Source organism: Babylonia areolata, chromosome 12 (genome assembly GCF_041734735.1).
Source record: "Babylonia areolata isolate BAREFJ2019XMU chromosome 12, ASM4173473v1, whole genome shotgun sequence".
NCBI classification, from domain to species: Eukaryota; Metazoa; Mollusca; class Gastropoda; order Neogastropoda; family Buccinidae; genus Babylonia; species Babylonia areolata.
In genome coordinates, this window is record NC_134887.1 from 8,120,421 (window position 1) to 8,141,117 (window position 20,697).

The 20,697-nt window shown below is 42.5% G+C and overlaps 1 protein-coding gene across 1 annotated transcript; it reads right to left on the minus strand.

Moving 5' to 3' along the window:
* Positions 1-13,425: 13,425 nt before the first annotated feature.
* Positions 13,426-20,131, minus strand: LOC143288366 (uncharacterized). The gene is made up of 2 exons (XM_076596765.1): positions 20,019-20,131; positions 13,426-17,901 (listed from the first exon to the last, which is right to left on the minus strand). Exon 2 carries the CDS (start codon positions 17,764-17,766, stop codon positions 16,798-16,800), a length of 969 nt encoding a protein of 322 aa, XP_076452880.1. The 5' UTR covers positions 17,767-17,901; positions 20,019-20,131; the 3' UTR covers positions 13,426-16,797.
* Positions 20,132-20,697: the final 566 nt, after the last annotated feature.

Consider the following 20,697-nt stretch of genomic DNA (forward strand, 5'->3'; position numbering starts at 1 on the left):
TGTGTGTGTGTGCATGGGTATACTTGTGATTGTTTGTGTTCAAACAGCAAGTTAACAGCCCCTGAGTATGAACATAAATGCCGTTACATGGGAAAGAAGACCTCCGGAAAGGACTCGCGGACTTCTCATGATCGTCGTCGTCGTCATCTCGCATCTCCTTGCCACCACCACCACCTCCGCTCATGGAGAGCCGGCTGCGAAAGCGGACCGCGAGTTTTACGGTAAGGTTTTAACTCACTCAGTACGGCCAGTCCTCTCTTCTCCTCTACACAGACCCCTTGGATGTCCAGTGGGTGTCTGAATGACCCAACCTTTAGCTTCCGTCGTCAGAATTGTGGTATTCTTTGTCAACATTCACCTCTTCAGTATAAGAGCCTTCCGCTTGCAATATTTTGATGATGGTAATTGGGTTGAAACGCTGTTAACGTCGTCTCTTTCGCCGTTCGTATGGAGAGAGTTAATGGGGTGATAAAACAGGCCAGCGTTGTCACTGTGGTGACGTTGTCCTGTTGGCTGTTTCACTGACCTCTTGTCTTGTCTCTTGTCTGTGTTGACAACTTTGCCTCTTTGTCTTTTTCTCGGTCCCCAGCCGTGCCATCAACATTCATGGAGATGTTAGTACATATCATTACTATGATTAACACTGCACGTTTCGCTGTTCCGCTTGTTGACTTTTGAACTGCATGGTGACGGTGGTGTTGATTTAACAAAAAGAGTCTTTTGTTGTTTTAATTCAGATCTCTGCGTGAGGGAAATAAAAGGATGAATGTACGTAGTTATTGTTACAGTTTGTTTTTTTTTTTAGCCAGTTTGAAAAAGATGTGTCTGTTTGTGCTCATGCACACGTGTGTAGTTTGTATGTGTGTGTGTGTGTGTGTGTGTGTGTGTGTGTGTGTGTGCATTTTCATGCTTGTGTGATTATTATGCATGCATGTGTCAGTGTGTGCAGGTTTGCTGTATGTGGCCCATTTTTATTCAACTTCATTTAAATCATTTGCCTTCTGCTTACCTTTCATCCTGTTATGTTTTAATTATCATATTTTAATGTATTTACTTCGTTTGTTCATTTTACTTCATTCTTTCGTTTCACTCTTTTAATAGAATTCTGTTTTTTACAAACCTCAGGCATGCTTCAACAGTACATTGGGTTCACCTTGGGTCCTTTTCCTTTTCTTGTTTTTTTTTTAAGCAGTTGTGACGTAGCGGCGTTGTGTTAGGATCAGTCCGTATGCAGTTTCTCAAGAACAACATAACCGCTTCGAGTCAAGTCCATACACGCTACACCACATCTGCTAGGCAGATGCCTGACCAGCAGCGTAAACCAACGCTCTTTGTCAGCCTTTGAGTGCATGCACAAATATATCTCTACCTTGTCAAGTGTGGATTTCGTCTGCTGAATTCTACCAAAAGACAGCATTTATTTTGCCATGGGTCATTTGTCAAGTTATTGTCACCAAGTGTTCGTTGCGCACGGGATCTCGGTTATTATTATAATAATAATAATTATAATGATAATAATGATAGTATTTATATAGCGCTGAATCTTGTGCAGAGACAAATCAAAGCACTTTCACACCAGTCATTTGCACGCATGCATAACTCTAAAACTGAAGAAGAAACTGAAGACAAGGAAGAGGCAGGGAAGGGAGGCTATCTTGTGAAGAGGTGGGTTTTAAGGCCAGACTTGAAAGAGCTGAGTGTGGAGACTTGATGAAGTGAAAGAGGAAGTTCATTCCAATCGCAAGGTCCAGAGACAGAGAATGAACGGCGGCCAACAATTGAGTGTTTGAATTTGGGTATGCGTAAACAGAGTGGATCCGAAGCCCATCGTAGAGAACGAGATGGAGTGTAGAGGCGAAGGCAGCCACAAAGATAGGAAGGGGCAGATTTGTGAATACATTTATAACACAGAGTGCCGATCTTGTACTTTATTCTGTGTGAGAATAAGATACGATAAGAATAATGTCATTATCTCACAAAGAGAAATTGCATCAGGTGCAGCAAAACACAACCAGACAATCAGCCAAAGATGCCTACATGCTCAGTTTGATTTTCCTGTCAAAAAAAAGAGTGAGGCTGTGAATCGAACCATAGACCCTCACATACACTGTATCGGTAGATGAGCGTCTTAACCACTCGGCCACCTCGCCCTGAAACAGATGCCAACTGTTCCAGAGCCGCCCAGCCCCTGTCTGATGGGGGAGTCATGTAAGAACTGTGTGGAGACTGTCACCTTCTATCACCACCAGGTGTGCTGCTACCACTGTCGCCTTGACAACGTCGTCATCAACAACAACCTCTGTCACTGCATTGACACTCACCTGTCGGACTCTTTCACAGGTACAGGTACAGGGCTTTGGGTTCATTACATTCTCTGTGTGTGTGTGTGTGTGTGTGTGTGTGTGTGTGTGTGTGTGTGTGTATGTGTGTGTGTGTATGTGTGTGCGTGTGGGGGGGGGGGGGTTGTGTGTGTGAACGTCATCGACAATGACATATGTCTCTGCATCGACACCTGCCTGTCCCACTCTTTCATAGGTATAGGACTTAATGTGTGTGTGTGTGTGTGTGTGTGTGTGTGTGTGTGTGTGTGTGTGTGTGTGTGTGTGTGTGTGTGTGAGGGGCTTGGGGGGTTGTTTTTGTGTGTGTACATGTGCTTGATTGGTTGTGGGTGGGGGGAGGGTTGGGGTGGTGTGTGTGTGTGTGTGTGTGAAAACTTCAACAACAACTGTCGCTACATCGACACCCTCCTGTCTGACTCTTTCACAGTTACAGGACTTTTGGGTTGGTCATATCCTGGGTTTGTGTGTGTGTGAATGCGTGTGTGTGTGTGTGTGTGTGTGTGTGTGTGTGTGTGTGTGTGTGTGTGTGTGTGTGTGTGTGAACATCATCATCAACAATGACATCTGTCTCTGATGCATCAACACCTGCTTGTCCCCCACTCTTTCCTAGACATCGGACTTAATTCGGGTTGATCGTATTCTGGGTTTGGGTTTGCGTGTGTGCATGTGTGTGTGTTTGGTTGCGTGTGTGTGGTGGGTGATTGGGGGGAGGGGGGAGGGGTTGGTGTGGGTGTGCGTGTGTGTGTGTGTTAACGTTATCACCAACAATATCTGTCACTGCATCAACGTCTGTCTGATTCGTTCAAAAGTATGGGACTTTGGGTTTATCACATTCTGGGTTGGGTTTTGTGAGGAGGGGAGGGGTGGTGGGGGGGAGGTTGTGTGTGTGTGTGTGCACGCATGTGTGCGTATTTGTGTCTGAGTTTGTGTGTGTGTGTATGCTTTCATGTGTTTTTTTTTTTAAAGTCCTCTTTATCCTACAAAGTGTGAAAGGAAATAAATCTTGGTTCTTGGTTCATACAGGATATTGGTGGATCATTTTTAAAGGGACTGTATAAAAACAGAAATGAATAAAAACGGCATAACCCATTCCATCACTGTTGTTGTACAGCGTTCACAAAAAGTTAAGGACACCACTGGGAAACTTGCACAGCTTTGTTCTTGGGGGCATGACAAAATGAAGCTGAATTTTCAGCAAACAGCAGTGACTGCAGCCATTGTGATGAGAACCACCGATATTCAGAGGTGTTTTTCTTGCACATGCACTGCCATGTTTGACAGTGAAAATTCACAGCCATCATAAATAAATTGCCACATAACTTGTCAGTTTGGGCTGAAAAGTAAAGTGTTAATTTTCCCCAAATTTTTTTTTTTTTAGCTGTTTATGGTGCTTATGTGTCTGAAACAGGCATTTGTGTTTTCAGCGAAAGGCCAGTGGTAGATTATAATTATGCTAATTGCTTAATATCAGTCATAGCTGGATTTTTGTTGTTGATGTTTTAATGTAAAACATTGAAAGGGAGTTTACTCCGATTTTCATCGCAACACCCAAGTGTGAATGGGTTACCTGACTTCAGTCAGGGAAGGTTCAAACAGTGCAAGGAGAGGACTGGGCCTCGCCTTCCTCCTCTGCCAAGCTCTAGACACTGTGGTTCTGATGAAATCACTGCCCGGACGGGCCCTTTTTGACTCACTTGTGTAAACAAAGTGAGTCTATGTTTTAACCCGGTGTTCGGTTGTCTGTGTGTGTGTGTGTGTGTGTGTGTGTGTCTGTGTCTGTGTGTCCGTGGTAAACTTTAACATTGACATTTTCTCTGCAAATACTTTGTCAGTTGACACCAAATTTGGCATAAAAATAGGAAAAATTCAGTTCTTTCCAGTCATCTTGTTTAAAACAATATTGCACCTCTGGGATGGGCACAAAAAATTTTTTAAAAAGAAGCCTAATTATATGCAAACTGCATTTACTGTTACATTTATATTTTTTGTATTCTCTAAACTTGGCGCTTTGACCTCTTATTCTGACACAACAACAAGAGGAGTCATTATTATCATTTTTTGTTCAAACAGGAACTTCTTTTGCTAAGCATGGAATTTTTATTTATTTTGCAAACGTTTTGGTGCAGATAGTAAAAAAAGGGGAAATTACTCTGTAATTAATGCTAGGGGACTTAATTTATCACAAATGAGTCTCGAAGGCCTTGCCTCTCTTGTTTAACCTTTGAATCCTATACTCAGGATATGATATGAATTCACTGCCCCGATGGCCGTAAAAGGTAATGTCACCTTTTTTTTTTTTTTTTTTTTTTAAACCTTTGAATCTATATAAACATTTTAACATGTCCTAGACTCAGTGGATATGATATGAATTCACTGCCTCAATGGCCCGTAACAGGCTTTGGGACCTTTCTTAACCTTTTAATCTAATCAAACGTTTTAACATTTCATAAAAAAAAAAAAATTCCCAACATACATGCCTTAATGATGAAGTGGAACTTTTTTTTTGGGGGGTGAAGTCCTGTAGTAAGTCCAGGCATGACTCTGATCTGACCCCATCGTACACAGATGTAGGCGGGAACTGCAGCAGTGGGCAGATCTGCGACAACTGTGCAGTGAAGATTTCTGCGGACGCCTCGGAGGGTGTGGACGCCACCCCGGGTGTGCCCAGTTTCTGCTGCCAGGACTGTGGGCTGGTCACCCCCTTCCTGTACCGCGACGAGAAGGGCTGTCACTGCGACGGGGACTCCCAAGGTACGAACTGCACTACCATACAGTGTTCACTTTATCAAGGAGGCGTCACTGCGTTCGGACTTTCACTTTCACTTTCGCTTTCACTGCGTTGACGGCCACAATCATCAATTTGATTTTTACGCCGTTTTTGTTGGGTTGCGATGAAAGAAAAACAAGCTACAGAAAGCGACAGACCTATTAGTGAGGATGAAAACCTAGTCCTACTCTAAGTGGGTTCTCCGGCGGGCTACTATCACTTCACTTTTCGCCCTTCCGAGCTAGCCGGTCCCTTGCTGATCTAAGACAGCAGGGCCCCAAAAAATAAATTAAAAACCCCCCAAAAATATTAGGGTAAGAGAGGGGGTGGGGAGGAGGGAGGGGTAGGGGACCTGTTATCTAATTAACTACTGATTGGGGGGCACCCTAGACTTATTGTTACGCGCTATTCCACGTCCGCGTGGCAGATGCATGAGCACTGAGCTGCATAACCCAACGCACTATATGATAGTCGGTCGTGTCCGACTATGACCATCAGAACAGCAGAGGCAACTGTTGTTCCGACTATTTGGGCTATAATTTGATTATAGTGGAGAGTGTCTTGCCCAAGTTACATCCCCACTCTCTCGGCCAAGAGGGTTTCAGGACAGTCGGCGGTTGGGATGGTTCCCAAAGGCCAACTAACCCCCACCCCCCACCCCCACCCCCAAAGGCTGCAGCACTAAGAGCCAGTGCAATTTTACCTCCTAGTTTGAGAGTCATAGTCCTTCACAAAAGACTAAGCTGTAAATGATTTCCCATTGACTGGAGAAACCATTGATAATACAGCTCTCACTTTGCTGTTGGCCCAAATGTAAACTTATGTCAATCTGTGATACAAGCCGAGTGTTAGGCCATAAAAGGAAAAAAACCAACGCACTAAGTCAGGTCTTAAGCGCATGCATGTAATTTATATTTATGTGTGTACCTATCAGGTTCGGATTGGTGAGGACAAACTGTCAGCTGTTGCAGCAGAAAAGCAAGCTCGCAGAAAAGGGTCGGCAGCCGACAGACCAGCATCAGCGTACACATGTGACCGCTGCGACAGAGACTGTCTCTCTCGCATTGGTCTCTACAGTCACACGCAACGCTGCTTGGTCCAAGCAGACAGCCCAATTAGACATTAGGTCGGATATACTCTATCCATGGTCAGCCATGACCGAAGGAGGCCGACTACTACTACTACTACTACTACTACTACTACTACTACTACTGTCAGAGTGGATTTCTTCTGCAGAATGTTGCCAGAGGACAACACTCTCGTTGCCTTGGGTTCTTTTTCAGTGTGCCAAGTACACACGGGACCTTGGTTTAATGTCTCATCTGAACAACTAGACGCTCAGTTCAATTTTCCAATCCAATTTGGGAGAAAGGGCGACAGCAGAACTAGAACCTAGACCCCCACAGACACTTTTTAGTGGCAGATGAGCATCTGAACAATTCTGGCACCTTTCTCAATGCAATATGATATGATAAGATCTGATGCGATACAGTACAAAGAGTGTGGTATACCATTAACCCTTTCACCGCCAAGCTCGCATTTATGCACAGGCGTGGTAGAGGACCCATGCCACTGAAAGGTGACCATTCATTGGTCTGTTATCCATGAACCAACTGCTCTTAATTTTCGGTGGTAGGATAGTAGGCCATATTTTCTATACATCGCAGGGGGAATCCCCAGCTATTCTTAGCCACTGACTTTTCTGTGTTTATACCACAAGGGAATTTTGTACTCTAAATTGACTGGCGGTGAAAGGGTTAAAACAAGAGATGGCTGTTGGAGCGGTGACCTAGTCGTAGGAAGCGAGTGCCCATGTGTTCTTCTTCTTCTTCTTCTTCTTCGTTCGTGGGCTGCAACTCCCACGTTCACTCGTATGTACACGAGTGGGCTTTTACGTGTATGACCGTTTTTACCCCGCCATGTAGGCAGCCATACTCCGTTTTCGGGGGTGCCCATGTGTTCAAATCCCACATTACTTTTTTTTTCTTCTTTTTTTCTTTTTTTTCTTTTTTTTGCTGCCCCATCATCTTGACTGTTTCAGTGGCATCACTCCCATGCCACTCACTCCGAGTCTCCCATACACACCCACACCTGGGTTCGTCTGTCGCAGCCCCAGTGCTGGCTGTCCACAGGGAACCATTGATGTTAGGGCGCCAGGAGGCCACACACCAGAAGAGACCCTGCAATAACATTTGTTGTTGTTGTCACAAAAGTATCTATGTCTGAAATATGGGCTGCTCTGTCAAGGAGAGTGCATCACTACAGTGGAGCACCACTCATATATATCTACGTTGGATGTGTATACAGAATTTTGCCAGGGGAAACCCTTTTGTTGTCCTGGGTTCTTTTGAGTGCATTTGATGTGCATGCTGCACATGGTACTTCGGTTTATCGTCGTATCCGGAAAGACTAGTACCCAGATCACCACTAAAGGTCTAGTGGATGAGGTGGGGGGCGGAGTGGGGGCGGGGGGGGGATGGAGGAGGAAGTAAAAATCCTGATCCTGTATGGGACTGGAATCCATGGACGCTTGCTTCCAATTTGAGTGCATTGCCGCTAGGCCACCGCTCCACTGGTTGAGAATCAAAGGTACTGGGGACTGTCATACCGCCTGTGTCATACTGCCTGTGTCATACCGCCTGTGTCAAATTGTCATACTGCCTGTGTCATACCGCCTGTGTCAAATTGTCATACTGCCTGTGTCATACCGCCTGTGTCATACTGCCTGTGTCATACTGCCTGTGTCATCATACCGTCTGTGTCAAACTATCTGTGTCATACCACTTGTGTCAAACGGTCTGTCATGCTGCCTGTGTCATGCCACCTGTCTTACCACATGTGTCACATGGTCTGGCATACCGCCTGTGTCAAACCACATGTGTCATACCATTTGTGTCGTACTGCGTGCAATCATACTGCCCGTTACATACAGCCTGTGTCATGCCACCTGTCGCACTACCTGTGTCATACCGCCTGTGTCATGCCACCTGTCATACTGAATGTGTCATACCACCTGTGTCATATTGCTTGTCACACTGCCTGTGACATACCGCCTCTTCCTGTCATACTGCCTGTGTCGTACCGTGTCACACTGCGTCTGTCATAGGGTATCATACCATGTGTCATATTTAATGTGACGTACCACCTGTGTCACACTGCTTGTGTCACACCACCTGTGTCATACCACCTGTGTCACACTGCTTGTGTCATACCACCTGTGTCATACCACCTGTGTCACACTGCTTGTGTCACACCACCTGTGTCATACCACCTGTGTCACACTGCTTGTGTCATACCACTGTGTCATACCACCTGTGTCACACTGCTTGTGTCATACCACCTGTGTCATACCACCTGTATCACACTGCTTGTGTCATACCACCTGTGTCATACCACCTGTGTCATACCACCTGTGTCACACTGCTTGTGTGTCATACTGGAGTGATGGCCCAGAGGTAACGTGTCCGCCTAGGAAGCGAGAGAATCTGAGTGCACTGGTTCGAATCACGGCTCAGCCGCCGATATTTTCTCCCCCTCCACTGGACCTTGAGTGGTGGTCTGGACGCTAGCCATTTGGATGAGACGATAAACCGAGGTCCCGTGTGCAGCATGCACTCAGCGCACATAAAAGAACCCACGGCAACAAAAGGGTTGTTCCTGGCAAAATTCTGTAGAAAAATACACTTCAATAGGAAAAATAAATAAAACTGCACGCACGAAAAAATAACCCCCCCCCCCCCCCCCAAAAAAAAAAAAGAAAAAGAAAAAAGGGTGGCGCTGTAGTGTAGCGACGTGCTCTCCCTGGGGAGAACAGCCACAAATTTCACGCAGAGAAATCTGTTGTGATAAAAAGAGAAATACAATACAATACAATACAATACAATACAGCCTGTGAGTGTGACTCAAAATTCTGCGGCAGGTCGCCGGCACCAAGTGGTACCGCGGTACGACCCATCACAGGGCAGTACCACCACACAGAACCCACAGGTGAACTCCGCTTCCTCCGGACGCCTCTCCGTGCTGCTGACGGCATCTGTTCTTGGGGCTGTGGTGGTGGTTGTGTGGAACTGAAATGGAGACGAACTTTGTTTTGTGTGTGTGAGGTATGACCACTTCACATAACACTCCCTTTGTTAGTTTGTGAACTGATAATGACAGATGTTCTTTTGTGAATGAATAGGTGTGTGTGTGTGTGTGCGCGCGCGCACGAGTGTGTGTGTGTGTGTTGTCTTGCATAAATAGGTACAATAGTTGAGTGTCTGTGTGTGTGTTTGTGTCTGTGTGTTTGTGTGTGTCTCTCTGTGCGTGACGTGTGTGTGCTTGTGGGTTCTTGTATTTGCATGTGCATTATCTCAAAGACCGTGTGTGTCAGTGCATGTTGGTGAGAGATAAGATAAGATAAGATAAGAATAACTTTATTATCTCCAACTGGAGAAATTTGGTCAGGTGCATTATCACAACATAGACAAGTAAACAACATGGGGACCATAACTGTAAAAGCCAACAACAGCCCCAACAAATATTACGAAGATACAAATGTAAAAAAAAAAATATCACATACATCGTTTCATACATACATCCACACACTGCAGGTAATAACTAGTATTCTTAATGTAAAAACAGAAAGAATTAAGAAACATTATTTGAATATAATTATAAACATAGCCTACTATACTGCACATTGATTATAATAGACAGATAAGATAAGAATAAAGATGAATTGCGGAAAACCACAACCAGATAATCAGCACACACCCGCACCGCACCCCCCCACCCCACATAGAATGACTGCATAGCAGTTGGTGTGCTATTTTTGTTTTTTGTTCAAAAGAATGTTGGATATGTATCAAAACTCATCTTGAACAAATCATTACTTGATTTGATTTTTTATTTTCTTATTAATCCATTAGTCTGTTCTATTTGGTGTTTGGTCGAGTCGTGTCAAAGTCCCATGATAAGAAAAATGTTGTATGATTGTATAAACCTAGCACTCCAGGAGCCAGTTGCATTGCTTGGTTCTAACTTTTTGACAGTTACACGCGACTAAATGCCTACGTTGACCGAACTACGCCATTGGTCAGTTCCATACTACACACAGTTAGTAGCGGGTTATGACCATACTGGGCTCTTCCGTCTGAGCAATGGAACTGGCTCCAGGAACATTGAAACCCCTCTTAATATACTGTTGAACAAGTGACCTTGATCTTTGGATGAAGGCTGGGGGGGGGGGGGGGGGGGGGTCATCACTCTGCCAATGTGGACAGGGAGACTGTTTGAGGACGGGGGGGTGGGAAGTTCTTGGTTTTTTGTTTGTTTGTCGCTGTTGTTTTAACTTTCTACCTCAATGCTGAAAGAATGATTCCAACAGAAACCTGTGTGGCATGATTTGTTTGAAGTGTGAACCATCAAACTGTTACAGCCATTGTTGTGTCAGCTCTTTAACGGAGGATCAGCACCCCTCCGGAGCAGTGTATCAATATAGGTGTGAGACCTTTTGTATCATCACAGGTGTGAGACTTTTTGTATTATCAACTCAGGTGTGTGACTTTTTGAAGGAACACAGGTGTGTGTGACACCTGTGTTATATATATATATATATATATATATGCATGTACTCCAGGCTGATTGGGCATCTGCCCAGCCGATGAGGTGGAGCTTATGGATTTGTCCGAACACAGTGATGCCTCCTTAAGAAACTGAAATGGAGACTTTCTGCATCAACACAGGTGTGGGACTTGTGCAGCACACACACACACACACACACAAAGATGCGCACACAACTTATTTTGCCTTTTCTTTCTTTTCTTTTTGAGATTCAAACAGATTGTATACATAAAAAAACCCATCAGTATGTTTCATAAAAAGACTCCCCTCATCTCCATGGCATTCCAGTTGAATACATCACATCATGAAATAACACATGTATAAAATAACAGGCATTCAACAACAAGAATCCTTAAATAAATAGACAAGAGAACTATAATTCTCATAAATACAAGTACCAAAAAATATTTTAAAGAAAAAAAAAACGAAAAAAAAACACGAAAATATCCTGTAGAAGTATAGAATAAATAAAAACTTACCAAAATAAATGTGTATCAGGCATTAATTTAAGAGACAAACACCAGTATAAAGTTCATTCTGTAATAATGGAACATGGTAAAAAGACATTGCTCAGAATATGTACTGAAGCATGATTTGAATAATTTCAGACAGTACACTACTGACTTGAACTTGCGTACCTTGTGAATGGAGAGAATTACCGCTCTTTACTATTTGTTAATCATTTCATCTCCATGCCTAATTGTTTGTTCATTTCTAAGTGATACGCTGTTAAGAAAAGAAAAAGCAGCTGTTAACCAATTCAGAGATGGGAAGTATGTATGGTATACACAATAATAATATTCTTATAAACTGGACTGATGTTCACCTCACAGCAGAGGAGTGTGTTAAAAAGAAAAATGAGATGATCCAAGCAAAATACTGAAACTAGAATTTAGTATAATGGAGAAGAAAAGAAAGGCACACACACACACACACACACACTCTGTAAGAGCAGCTGCTAAAGCGTCGACAAATACACGCTCATTTAACCCATTTTTCATGCATTCTTCATGGAGAAAGGAAAAGCACAAAGTTCACAATATACCTGTCATAACTTGACCTTGCACCGTTCTTCCTCCATGAAATGGAGGGTGGTGGGAAAGAGTAAGGCTTGGGGGTGGGGGTGTGGGGTAAAAAAAACACAATAGCCTGCTTCCATGCTTAAGTTACAGCTAGGGGGAATAAAATCCAAGGAACAAAATGATGCCAATCCTCTTTCATTTGAATTGCCGGGTTGTCCTCAACGTCAGTTGTTTTTTGTCGTCGTTTTTTTTAACGTTAAGAAAAATCGAAAAATATTTAAAAAATGAAACAAAATAAACAACTTCAGTTTGTTTATGATATTGTGGTACTGCAGCATAAGCAACAACAACAACAAGAAGGGCAACAGCTCCAAAAATGACCACAAATAATCCAAAGGTAATGCCATTAGAGATGACGGTAACATGAATATTATTCATATCATATCAGACAGAAGAAATCTTGTACGCGACTAGCGTTCGTGAGTATTGGAAAAGAAAAGTTTCACAATTGCTCATAAAAAATCAAACAATCCTATTCCTATATAAAACTTTACAAGAAAAATATATGATTATAAATATAACATTGTGTATTTTGTGATGAATCCCCCTTCCTCGTCTCATTACCTCATCTGTTCCCATCCCTTTCTCATTACTCTCTCTCTCTCTCTCCCTCTTACATTCACACACACACACGCACACACAACCTCTTCTTAAATGGGAGGCTAAAAGAACAATTACTACAGGAAAACATTACAAACTGTTCAACTTCAACAAAATAAAACATTACACTTTTTTCGTATTTATAGGTCACAAGTCCAATTGACTGTGCAGTAACATCCAGACTTGAGGACAACATACAAACCTCACAATGATGAGAACACACTGAACAAATGGAAAACTGATAGTATTATCAACACACCAAAACATATACTCTAGTCTTGAACATCTGTTTATCCATCCAAAAGAAAATATAGCAGAAAGTCTGCCTTCTCACACTTATGACTTAACGACTGAAGGCAATACACCATCGGTCATTTTTTTCCTTTTTCCTTTTTCCGTGGAGTGGTGTCCAACTCGGGCTTGAAATACCCACCCTGGGATAACTAAACCTTCCGGAACACAAGTGGAAATATTGTTTCCACTTGTCGATTTAGCAACCAATTTCTGTTTCAGTGAAACGGTCTATACTACTTGTATAATGAGCTGTGTCTGCTGACTTGTCATTTCTCTACCTGCAGTAAGAGACGACAGGAGGAAAACGTCACAAACAATGACGGCCACAGATAATGAGGAAAATTCTAGCGCAGAGAAAGGGCCCCCGGCACTCCAAGTAGGGAGTGGATTACTAGGATAGTACATGAAAATGACTATCATATCATAATGATCGATACAAATAATGAAACATTCACACTTGAGTATATGACACATAATGATGTCTACATACACTGAAAGGAAAGACAACATTTTCTACACTTCAGGTTAAAAAAAATCAACCACAACATGAACTGTATTTTAACCAGTCTATTGCACTGCACCATTACCTCAAACTATCACAATAGGAAAACAAAATAAAAACAAATGCCACAGTTTCATGTCATTCATTTCACTCAACATGCAGTCACAGACGATTAAATTAGGAAAAATAAAAACTGGCACGATCAAATGTACCAGTACATTTGATCAAGACATATAACAGTCATCACACCAGTTAAGTTTCTTACTCAACAAAGAATGAGTTATCAATAAAAAAAATTTAAAAATTTTTAAACCCAAAACACTAGCCTATAGCTGTGAACTTTTTCTTTGTTTCTTTTCTTTTTTCCATGCCCCTTCACATGCACCATTTCAGTGGCATTACTCCCACCATGTTCATTCCCAGCCCCTCCAACACAGCCACACCCACATTCGTCAGTTGAAGTCCCAGCGCCAGCAGTCCACAGGGAACTGTTTCTCGTAGAAGTCATGCCGCTTCTTTTTTCTTCTTTCTGTTTTTTTTTTTTTCAACTCAAGGTTTCCTAACTTGTTAAAAAAACACCACCAGACACAAAACCAACCACTTGTGACTTTCACCATCACGCATCAACTGAGCATTCCAAGCAATGACTTCCAGTGGTTTGTTGAAGAGGCCGGGGAGTGAATTTCGGTGTGAACCAGACTTCGTTACAGAACTGAAAACCACCCAACAACAAAAAGCAGAGGACAACTTTAACCCCTGGACTGTTGTCGACAAGTATGCTTGACAATGAAGCGCTGTTGCCTGAGTGAGGTAAGAGACTTGACAGGTCAGGGTGTTGGACATGTGTCCTCTCCTTGGAACTGCACTGCTTTTGTTCAGCAAAATGGGAGCACACCACTGAAAAGTACACATGTATAAAGTGTTCTAACTTCTATACGAAGTAGTTCTTGAACATCATGCCACACTGTTTTCATAATTCATATCATTCAGCAGTCAAGGGTTAAAAACAACAACAACAGAAATTTTAAGTTCGCCATAAAACCACTGCTAAGGAGTTAGTGAGATGGTGAGGAAAAACCTGACTTCTTGAACAACTCGTGAGCTACTCTACTGAATTAAAGAAAACAAATAAAAAGTGCAATAAAGTTGTTAAACGTGAACTGATAACTGATCTGAAACGTTGAGCACATGTGAGGAGAGACTGGTGGAGCCATGACAACATTCAATTTCAAATGAAATCGTTTTTGAAATCTGCTCACTGCTGATGTGAAAATTTCCCTGTGTATAATGACTGACCTACACTAGTTAAGGTCCCTTTTAATCAGATCTTGTGTTGGCATAAAAACAACAGTGCAACTGACAGACATGCTCTCCCCACAATCTGACTATCAGTACTACTACTACAGTACTAGTGCTACTGTACTAGCCTTCAGATTGAATCCGGAACAAACCAAAGTTAACACGAACAGTAACACCTCTTGACACTTGCTAGCACTGGCAGTCATAGAACAGCACAGATACCCTGGTACAAAGCACTGGCAGTCATAGAACAGCACAGTGACCCTGGTACAAAGTACTGGCAGTCATAGAACAGCACAGTGACCCTGGTACAAAGTACTGGCAGTCATAGAACAGCACAGATACCCTGGTACAAAGTACTGGCAGTCATATAACAGCACAGATACCCTGGTACAAAGTACTGGCAGTCATAGAACAGCACAGATACCCTGGTACAAAGTACTGGCAGTCATAGAACAGCACAGATACCCTGGTACAAAGCACTGGCAGTCATAGAACAGCACAGATACCCTGGTACAAAGTACTGGCAGTCATAGAACAGCACAGATACCCTGGTACAAAGTACTGGCAGTCATAGAACAGCACAGTGACCCTGGTACAAAGTACTGGCAGTCATAGAACAGCACAGTGACCCTGGTACAAAGTACTGGCAGTCATAGAACAGCACAGTGACCCTGGTACAAAGTACTGGCAGTCATAGAACAGCACAGTGACCCTGGTACAAAGTACACTGTGACCCTGGTACAAAGTACACTGCAATAACTATGTTGTTTCACTTCAGTGACTGCCCTGTTTGGGGAGAAATGAGCAACAACCCTTCCAAACACCCCCCCCCCCCCCCACCCTGCCCTTCCTTCAAGTCCAAAAGACTCAAGCATGTTACACAGAAGACTAGACAGCTCTGAAAAAATGAGTACAGACAGCGACTGTATTTAAGTACAAATAAGTACAAAGAACTGAGCACTACAAACATGGAGAGCAAAATTTTGTCTGGTTCTGTTCACAGACCACAGGTCTGAATCACAAGGCAAATTCCTGAAGCTGGTGATCCACCCATGAACTATTTTTTTACACCCCGGTAAAATGAATTAATAATTTTCTTATGAAGTAAAATTACTTCATTTCTCATCAATAAATTTGATTCTGATAAATCTATATTTCAGACTAATAAAGAAATTCTTTGTTGTCCAGTTGCTAAATCATGCCCTCGCCTGTCAACACAAGACTTCTTTCCTTGATGGGGCTTTGATTATTGATAGCAGACTGGTGAGACAATGGAGAGATCTTGGCACGACTCTTGACTAGAAGTTCATACAAAATGACATGATTCATCACTCTCTTAGTAAGTACTACTAATTAGTCTCTCTACAAATACCATAAAATAAAGTGCTGACCAACATTCACTATATAAACTGTTTGTGAATCAAATCAATAAACAAATGTATAAGCTATGATTGTTAATCAAATGAACATATATATAATGTATTGTAAGTTGTGAGTGAATACATGAACACAAGGATTATCAACTGTGACTGTCCATCTATCGGTAAGGTAAAGGTAGACAACAAATGAACAACTCCTGCACTGCCCTGGTGTACTTCAGGGTCTCAAGTTCTCCTTCGACTGTTCTGTGCCAGGTGTTCTTTGGCTTTCCTCTCTTGCATCTACCTTCTGGTGTCCCGTGAAGGGCTGTCCCACTGATACACGTGACTTTGCTCTCTTCACATGATGATGTGCCCAATCCATTTCCACCACCTCATGACGGTCTCCAGGTTCTCTGTAATGCCATGGGTAAGTAGCTGCTGATTACAGATCTATGGTATTGGGCCAGGATATTCACAGCATTCTTAGGAGGTTTTTCATGTGGAAGGTTGACAAGTTTGTTGGATCGCTTTCATCCTCTAGCGTTCTGAGCCATACAGCAAGGTGGAAAATAGATCCATAAAAATGGTCTCAACTTCTAAGTTTAACGCAAAACGACTCTTTTTTATGAATCAAGGGAAAATATAATAATACATACATTATATCTATAGATACAAAATGTTTTGCAAGATAATCATTTAAATGTTCATACAAAAAATCATGGCAATATATATATATATATATATATCAATTAAAACATATAAAAACAGACTCTTATGAGGCACTCCAAAAACGCAACATTACAACATTCCACAAGTCAACAGAACCATCACCTTACAACATTCCACAAGTCAACAGAACCATCACCTTACAACATTCCACAAGTCAACAAAAAGTTCTATCACCCACGCACAACAGATGCTGCAAAACACGACAATTCACCCAGCTCTAGTCCTTGGCGCGCTCTCGCTTCGGCAGCTTGGCCATGCGGTGGCTCTGCTTGATGCACTCGGCCCGCTTGAGCGGTTTGAGGACGTCGTGAATGCGCCGGCAGTGTTTGTTCAGACTCTCCAGGTGCTTGAACTCGTGGCCACACTGCACACAGGCGAACATCTTGACGTGGGAGTGGGTGATCATGTGGCGGTTGAGGGAGTCGCTGCGAGAGAACCCCTTGCCACACTGCAGGCAGACGTGAGGCCTCTCCCCCGTGTGGATCCGGCGGTGGTTGTTGAAGTTGCCGATGTCTGAGAACTCCTTCCCGCAGTCTGTGCAGGTGTAGGGCTTCAGCCCCGAGTGGATCCTCAAGTGCCGGTGGTAGCCCCCGCTCCAGGAGAAGCTCTTGCCGCACACTTCACATGAGTAGGGCTTGATCCCTCTGTGGGATCGAAGGTGAGCTTCGTAGTTCACGCTCAAAGCAAAGGTCTTGTCACACTGCGTGCATTCGTAACTTTTATTCCTGTGCCGTTTGAGGTGGGAGGTGAGGTTGGAGCTGTACAGGAAGCTTTTCTCGCAAACCTGGCACTTGTGCGGCAACACCCGAGTCACTGTCCCTTCCAGTTTGAGTTTTGCCCTCGGCACCTCCTTCTTCCGGGGAAGGGGTGTGACCTCTTCTTCCCCATCCGATGTCCCCCCTGAGAGTTTGGAGGGAGAGCTGTCAGCAGAGTCAGACACACAGGGACTGCTGCAGTCCTGCGCCAGCTCCAGCCCACACTCTCCAAAGAGCGGCAAGTTGGCAAACAGGCATTCTGAGGAGGTGGGGGACAGCTCTTTGCACAGGTCCCCTGCCTGATGACTGCAGCTGGCGTCAGCGTCGGCGCAGTGATCATCCAGCAGCGATTTGTCTGTGGTGATGTCCAACATCAGGCCCACACTCAAGCCATAATCCAGCTCCGACGTGCCAGCTTTGGGAAACTCCATGTCTCTTTCAGCAGATGCTGTCTTTTTACTGCTACCTAACCCTTCGAAGACTGTTTGCCTGAGTCAGGTTTGTGCTTCAGAGTTGAAGAGCAGTCTCTGATTAGTACCAGTGTCACTGTTCTTCTCCTTACACACCTGAAACACAGTCAAATACAATCAAGTCTGCCATCCTGATTTTTTTCTCTCCAAATTTGATTTTTTTTCTTCTTCAGATCCCAATAAAAAAAGAAATAAATAAAACAGAATGATTCTAAGTCATTAAAAAAAAAACCCATAGCAACTTACTCAAGACTACCACTTGATATAAACTTCGTAAAGTAATACATAAATTTTTGTAGTTTGTCACTTTGTGTGTGTGTGTGTGTGTGTGTGTGTGTGTGTGTGTGTGTGTGTGTGTGTGTGTGTGTGTGTGTGTGTGTCTGTCTGTCTGTCTGTCTGTCTGTGTCTGTGTGATTTTTTAAAATCAATATTATATATTATTAAGATAATAAAAAGATGACAGAGTGGGAGATGAAAAAAAAAAGAAGAAATAAAGTATATTATGTTCATTGCACAGTAAATAACGAAGTATGAAAGGACTATGGCAGTATATATAAGAACTGCCTTAGCGTCTTGAGTGCCAAAGATGCGTACACTTGTAAAAAAAAAAAAAAAAAAGTTGTATACATCCACTTAAAAGTTAAATTGTTCACTGTTTGCCATGTAACCTAGTGAATTTTACTATTCCCAAAAAGTACCAGCAAGAAAGATTTATATGTTTACTTCAATTATTCAGGAGAAGCAGCACCCAACCAAGCCTTGTATGGTCATTCTATGATGTTATTTGTAGTACTTACCTCACTCGAAATTCTGACAACACTTTCAAAATGGCAGATGACTGTTTAACTCAAAAGAAGAACAGTCCATATATATATATATATATATATATATATATATATATATATATATATATATATATATATATTCAGGGCAGGGAAGGTGGGAGGGAGTGAAGAGAGGTGGAATGACATGTGAAAAACTTAGCCAGCATGGTATTCAAAAAACACACTTGCGTCAAAGGGATTGGATATCAAAGTATCATATGCAGGTATTTATGAACAGTAGACTACACACTCCACTGCACTGTCTGCAAAATGGGTTGCTGTTAACCCTTATTTTCTTAAACTTTCTGAAATTGATTGATTATTTTCTTTCCAGAGACGTATACTTTCTTGCAGTAGTTTGCATACTACAGTTTATCATTATTACCTTTCCGTTACCCTAAATGCTTGAAAAATAGGCAACAAAAAACAGAATAATGCACGGCACTGATGAGGTGAAGATAAAATCTTTATCCATTTTTTTAAGCACTGAAGTAAATTGGCTATTCCAATACACTTGTTCATAAACTGTAAAACAACTTGCATCACAACTGTGAAAATGAAAACGAAGGAGGAAGATTTCTAGTCCACACATGAGAAAGGTATGGGGGTTGAATGTGTCCCTCTACAGTCCTTATCAAGTAATAAACTTGTTGTCAAAGTCAGATTGAAATGTATCATGATTATGATGGCCCTTCATGACTGGGGTCTCTGTTCCTGTGGCGTGCAAGTCACACAGCTCACGTCTTTGGCCCTTTACTGCTGTGGTCCCTTGTTCAAGTCACTCCATAGTCCATGTCCCATGGGCCCCACACCACTACACCATACTCTTGCATGAAGTGGACTAAAGTAAAGTAGGCTAATGAGCTACAATGCAAAACTTGATTCTGAGAGTAAGATAACCTCTAAATGATTATTATGATAAACACAGTACCAAACTAGGATGCACAATTTTGTGAATGCCGCCACTGTATTACTGTAAACAATTATTAAACGATCTAGTCTTTTTTGGCATTTTGACGTTTTCCGCTCCCTAGTTCCTGGGATCAACCTTCGCGAAGAATATAATCATTCATAAATCATAAAATAACCAAGTTGCGAATGCCAGTGGGTTCGGTTTGTTTCAAGAAGGCGCCAGCGCGTGAGGACTGTTCTAATGTCTATAAACGCTACACCGAAACTCTGAATAAACAAACAAAATAGTAGGTCAGGGGTAGAGACTGACTCAAAGCGCTGGTCAGGCTTTGAGATGAATCATTGTTGACCAATGGTCACTGTGACCCAAAACAGCAGGGGTAAAATTCCGCATCATTTTCTGTCTGCGCTATCGGCTATGTCAACCACTGTCTGTACATTGACATGTCTTAAGTCGGTTCTTAAATCATGACTTACCATTCAAAGTGTGTGGTTCTCTTTTCATCCAAAATACTCCAAAGCATTCTTACGCAACGGGCATTTTCCCCATACAGTCCATAATAATAATTCTGGTTTGTCAAACCGGAAATCCTAAGTCTGACTTTCACCTTTTCGATTGTCTTTTTGGTGCATGTTACACGAAATTGGAAAAAAAAAAAGAAGTTTTCACTCATAATCGCTGTTGATATTTCTGCACTAGTCATTAAATGTCAAACTCTTATAAGTCGCCGTAATTTTCTGTCTCTGCATCTGTCTATGTCTTTCTGTCTCCGTTTGTCTCTTTCTCTGCGTTGACATTATTTTTAGTGTCTATGTTCTCTGTCTCTGTTGATTAGTGTCGCAGAATCCAGACTTGCGTTAGTATATAGCTACTTCCGCTACTGTCCCTCTTTCTACCCCTACTCTCACTCTCTGTCTCTCTTTCTTTCTCCCCCGATGCTTCGCTTTTGTTGACTCACTTGTGTAAACAAAGTGAGTCTATGTTTTAACCCGGTGGGTGTTCGGTTGTCTCTGGACCCAACAGCAAGAGCAGTCATTATTATCAATTTTTGTTCAAACAGGAACTTCTTTTGCTAAGCATGGAAGTTTTATTTATTTTGCAAACGTTTTGGTGCAGATGGTAAAAAAAGGGAAATTACTCTGTAATTAATGCTAG